The 6,000-nt window shown below is 37.9% G+C and overlaps 1 protein-coding gene across 2 annotated transcripts in view; it reads right to left on the bottom strand.

The window, feature by feature from the left end:
- Window positions 1-569: 569 nt before the first annotated feature.
- The window catches only part of PLCB4 (phospholipase C beta 4), a 190,301-nt gene continuing 184,870 nt past the window's right edge, over window positions 570-6,000 (bottom strand). For both annotated transcript variants that reach the window (XM_026052876.1, XM_026052877.1), the window contains 2 exons: window positions 4,979-5,015; window positions 570-2,141 (listed from right to left, as the gene is read on the bottom strand). In XM_026052876.1, the coding sequence (XP_025908661.1) occupies window positions 2,047-2,141; window positions 4,979-5,015 (132 nt within the window). In that variant the 3' untranslated portion in view covers window positions 570-2,046. The remainder of the gene's footprint in view (window positions 2,142-4,978; window positions 5,016-6,000) is intronic.

Genomic DNA, 6,000 nt, shown 5'->3' with positions numbered 1-6,000 from the left:
GAGGAGGAACTTCTTTCCTGCGAAGCTGCCAAAGCCCTGGCACAGGCTGCCCAGGGAGGTTGTGGAGTCTCCTTCTCTGGAGGTCTTCCAAACCTGCTGGCTGCCACCCTGTGCCCCGTGCTCTGGGTGTCCCTGCCGGAGCAGGGTGGGTTGCACTAGATGATCTCTAGAGGGCCCTTCCAACCTCAGCCATTCTGTGATTCTGTGACTGTACAAATCTGCAATCACTTACAACAAAGAAAGTAAGACTCCTTTGAATAATAAGCTGTGATATAAATATATTTACACTGTATGTATTTTTACAGGAAGTACTTTACATCTCATTAAAAATTCTTAGTAACATCATGACCCTGTAATTGATTACAGCAACAACTACAGTTCTTGGATTTTCAAGATTTTTATTAGAGAAGTTGAAAGTTTCATCTCAGGACTGACAATAACATAATTATCTCTTTCTGTTTGTTTATAGGAATATGTAGAATTCATTTGTACAGGCATATACAACAACTTAATTGGTGCTTAGTACATTGAAATCAGTAATCTGATTTGTTCTAAACTACCATTTTTCCATGCAGTCGTCTTTGTATTGGCAGCATGGACAAATTCCAAGCAGAATGCTTACATGCATTGTTTGCAATATAACTACAGCAAGCTTTAGAAACATGCAAATTAACACATAGCAAATTGTTTTTATATCTAATGGACATAAAAAGGTTATTCCTGATATGAAATTCTGAAAATCTGCATAAATACTTTTGTGTAAAATTAAATTAGTTATGTACTTTCTTTTACTAGAAGTATCAAGAATGCCCACGGAATTAATATACACACATATAGAGAGACCTTGTTATGCTAAAAGTCTTTGCAATTAATCAAACAATATTCTGTGCCATACATTTATTCAGTATTTACTGGCTAGCAGAATGACTGTGGTCATATAGTAGGCATTACAGTCTTACTGGCATTTGTATCACATGCAAACATACTCGTAGTATTTCTGCTTACTAATCTTACCACGTGGCAACAAGTATGTGATTTTTCTACAATATCGTGATTTTGAAGTGTATAAATACTTTTTACATTTTCACAGTTACAAACTTTTTGCCAAAAGCCATTTAAACAATCTTTAAGTTACAATGAACTGTAGTATCGGGGACCTGCAGCAATAGGATCAAAATGTGATTTCTATACAAGCAATGTATGATGTAAACTTTTCTTAAAGTGCCTAATACGTAAGTCCTTAGAGCACTGAGCAATTTTGGCACAAATACACTGCATTTCCCTCATGCTAACCATTTCTTTCAGTAACTTCTACAGGATATTAGCTTCTTTCAGACATGATAAAGTTGATATGGCACTTGTGAAGGATGTCATTTGAACACAGAAATATCCTGTCAAGTTAGTGATGAATTTGGCTGATGACCATAGAGCTGTACTTTGGAGTATATGCAGTTAATTGTCCACAGCTTTCTGTCTGCTGCCTGAAAAATACTTCAAAAATAGCCCATATTTAACTCCTTACTAAACTGATAGGACCATCACTATTCCTGTGACTTAGCAGAAGATGCAGTTCAATGGGCTTGATGTTGTCAGGTGCTGAAAAACTGATGAGTTGCAACTGGTCGGGATTTCGTAGCATGAGGTTTCTACACAGCGTACCACGTGTGAAAATACAGATGGTAAATAACACGACTACAGTTTTCTGAGATGATCTGAAAAATATCTTTGTGATTCAAGGATCGAATTGTGTAATTCTGATGGAGGCAAACTACCTGTTGAGATAGAGAACGGAATACAGGACTGGGCCTAAAAACTGTGTTCATCTTTGATTAGTGTTTTTCTGGACAAAGGAAAGTCATATTATGGAAATGCAACAAAAGAAATTCCGTGCCCAGTGTTCAGAAAGAAATAAGCAAACCTTAAAACTTGGTGGTCCATAGCTACACTTTGTATATTAAAAAAAAAAAAAGAAAAAGAAAAAAAGCCCACTTTTCACCCTCAGCAACAATAGTGTGAATTTTGCTCTTCTGACAGATGCTGTGTTCTCTAACTTGAATTTACATGTTGAGGCTTTAGACCACTGTTGCTGGCCTGCGATCCATCTCTGCTTCCAGCTTCACCATCTGCTGCATCTCCTTTGCCTGCAATCCAAAATAACCACGTGAAGTATTGCATTAGACCTTGTGTTCAATGTGAAGCATTTATATATATATATAATATATATATTTTTATATATATATTTTATATATATATTTATATATATATGATAGCATCCAGGTGAAATATAGGCAAAATATACTGCAGATATATGTAATCATATTATGCTTCACCCCCCAAATGCTCTTGTGTTTTCAAACTCAGGTGTAGTTCTTATGTTTACAAAATCCTAGAAAATATCTTCTTGCAAGATTCAACTTTCTGAAGAAGCATAGAATAAAACACACAACTCCATCCTTTTGTGGAGAAAACTAGGCAGATGCTGACTCTACTAGTTCTCCTGACATGGAGAGGGCTTTGATAATATAGGTTAGATCAGCACTGTGTTATGTCCTGAGATATTCAGAGAGTGGACCTACACTCTGACCCATCTCTYTCCAGGAAGAGCGAACGATGAAATCACCCAGGGGACCATCTTCCTTGCACATGCTAAGGGCAACCTTCAAAATCATCTTCATCTGGCCAGGTGATTCTAACAGTCTTTTAAGACCGCAAATGTGCTGTTTTTCACCTCAAGTTTAGACTGTTGCTACATGTTGCTACACATGCTGAATCTACCTGAARCTGCTCCCAAACATGTTGTGCAGAATACAGCAATGCAATGATGCCAGTTCTTGCTATAAACTCCAGGTGTCTYGAGCTTTGCAGAGTTAAAGCACTAAATTTGAACTGTAACTGGCCCGGTAATCCCTGGCTTTGGGTTGGCTTTCTTTTTCCTCCCTCTTTCCCTTTCCCTCTCTCTTTGGTTCCCAAGCACACACTTCCTGTGGCTCAAGTATGAATTAAAATTTGCAATTTGGCTTGAAATTTTGCAGTTTAAAGGAACTGGGAGACACCAGCTCCTCATTCATTTTCCTTGAGGGCTCTCAATTTGAGAATTTGTTGAAATTCCAAAGAACTCTGAGAAACTTGACCCAGGGGCAAGCTGTCCCATCTATCTTTACAATCGAACTTCCACAGATCAGGACAGGTTTAGGAAGGGTAACACCAAGCCAATCTTTTCTTTGGCATAACCCCTTAGTGGTGTATATCTATCATAAATGGAAGAATGGTTATAGGACTTGATCTGTGTGAACTGTGTGATCTGTGCTTCTTGAAGAGCTGCAGAGCTTGCTCAGACAGGGAACTTTGTTGTAGAAGCTCATACTGAAAGAGACACCTATTCTGGATGTGCAACCATACTTGCCTGTGCAAAACCAGGTAGATGTAGATCTAAAGTAATGAGATGCACATTTATTCATTTTGCAAGGTAAATGTGGGTTTGTGCACATATGATAAAAGTGCCTTCTTGATAAATCTAGTCCTGTACTTTCATCATCATCATCGTCTTAGGGAAGAAAAGCAATTATGATAATAGCAAAGCAACTGCCATAAATATGATTAAAAATTAACCAACACTCTCCATTTAAATGAGTTAAAGCTTGAAAGCAATGAGGAAATAATTTTAACATGAAAATATGGAAACATAATAAATAAATCAATATGTACAACCTCTTCTGAAATGTTGGCTAGATTTTGCCTGTGTGTGAAATGAAATTCCAGATAAAACAAAACCCCTTTGTTTGCTCCTTCGTGACTCACACGTTCTACGTTTTAGGCTTGTGACTTGAACACCGGCACAGAGCGTCCTATAAATATTCCGCAAGCTAGCAYATAGAGCATGGAAATATTTTAATGTTAACTTGGCTTCAAATAACACATTAGCATAGGATCAGGAGGCCCATTTTTGCTAGTTTACGGTCAGGGTCAGGCAGCGCATGAGCTGACGTGAGCACACCACAGCAGCAGAGTACTTGGAGGTGAGCCCTGCGGAGGTGGTGGTGAAGCTGCAGTGACTTCATGAAGGTGGTGACAACTAAGGGACTGCACTCAAGATGCTCGCTCTTGGGCAAGAGCTGAAGCAGGCCAAGAACTACATGCATTAAAAAAATACAAGTGTTTTTTTTTTTCCAGCCTAATGAATGCTTTTCCCCCCTCATTATAGATCTATAAATAAGTACAGTCAGACCTTTAAAGTAGGTGCAGACTCAGTGGTGCAAGATGCAAGTATGAGATCAACTCAAGAAAATACGTTTGGATCAGGCAATACTGTGCAATTGGATGTTCAAGCCTAATGTAATTTGCACCCTTTGTAAGACAAGGGGTTAAYAGAGACTTTTTATGAGTGATGTCTATTAGGAAGATATAACAGCACAACCACACATATAAGTATAATTATCATACCTTGTAGTATGTCTGTGAAATGAATTTTAAAGTGCTGTAAGCCTCTCTTGTTTAGACTCTTAGAAGCTATTTCTAGCTATTCGTTCTAGATTTTGCTATTTTTGGCATTACTTATTTTATTACCATACTAATATATGTGGAAACGTTTTGTCTGTCTATCAGCATTAGCAGTTAATCATACATATGTTAACACTGAAATGGTTTCCTTAGATCAATAGACACTTCTCACAGACAGGGTTTTGAATTCTAAGCAAATCTTCTTGCAATGATGGATAATGTACAATACAAGTTAATCTCCAAATATTTCCTATCCACATTACTGTTCATATGCATCTGGATCTGAGATGCTAAAGCATAAAATACTGTTAATATAATGTCAGACTCAAATATTTGTGTGCAAACACGATTAACGTTGTGTTCACTCTGTCAATGGTACTTCCCAATGGTTGCATTTACAAGGAGAACTCCAATGATAATGATTTAATTTAGAAGTAAAGCACACCAAAATAATAGCTTGCTTATTATATATCCATCCTACCTTGTGTTTGAGACACTGCATGACAGGATTTCAAAAGCTGTTTGTACAAAAATAATAATGTCAAAATTGAGTAATACAACAAGAAGCAAATAAAATGAATGAAAACTGAAGTGCGATTGAAAAATTAATGCAAGAAAAATTATACATAAAACAAAGCAAATCCAAATTCATAACAGTTTGCATTGAAGGCTGTTTCCATCCATAACTCTACTTTTCTACATTGCATATTTGTATTTTTTTCACTTGTTTAATCAAGAAAAAACCCTAAGACTTCAAAAAGTTCACCAAGTAAGTACCACCTTTGTCTTGATCCAATAAGCTGTAATACATCTATGTGTAAAACAACAAAACCAAAGCCAGCTCATTAGCTTGGGTGCAGCATCTTGCTAACAGGTCTAGGCTGCTTCCAGTGCATGAGCTAGGATCTGCTCTGCCTATCAACTGAGCCACTGATCTTCAACCACTTCTCAGAAGAGTAAGTCAGCACCCTCTATGCTCAAACTGAAGCTAAAAATTTGCCTGGGTGCTCTTTCAGGGCTGAAAGCAAGTGCTAAATACAGCAGGTGTGGAACTACAGGCTTTGATGGGCCAAATTGGAGTGGGTTAAAAAGCTAACAGCTACTGCTGTGGTGCAGGCACCACTTGCCTAGGCAAAAATAACATGCCTGTAGATGGATCTTTCTGTATCTAATCACTGATGAATTAAGCAGCCCTCTTCTCTGCACTGAGATGGACTATGATCAAGGTCCTGTAGCCACTTATCAGCTCTTATTAGCACTTAGCAGCAGTGGAGAACATAACCTTGGGTGAGGGAAGTAACCAACTGCTCCAAGAGGTGACTCCTTTAGTGACTCACTTTTCTCATAGCAGCCTGTCTCCCTAGACATAATGTAATTTTTGCATTGTGGTCAAAAGCACAACCCTAATTACTCCCTCTTGTCTTTAGGTTTTTTAACCCTGGATCCAAAGCTCTCTGAAAACCAACAGTAAGACACCATTGACATCACCTGGCTTTGGATCAT

This window comes from Nothoprocta perdicaria, unplaced genomic scaffold (genome assembly GCF_003342845.1).
Source record: "Nothoprocta perdicaria isolate Ctin4 unplaced genomic scaffold, notPer1 scaffold_93, whole genome shotgun sequence".
NCBI lineage: Eukaryota > Metazoa > Chordata > Aves > Tinamiformes > Tinamidae > Nothoprocta > Nothoprocta perdicaria.
The sequence above is the reverse complement of the archived record's forward strand: the minus strand, read 5'-3'. Positions and strand labels throughout refer to the sequence as shown.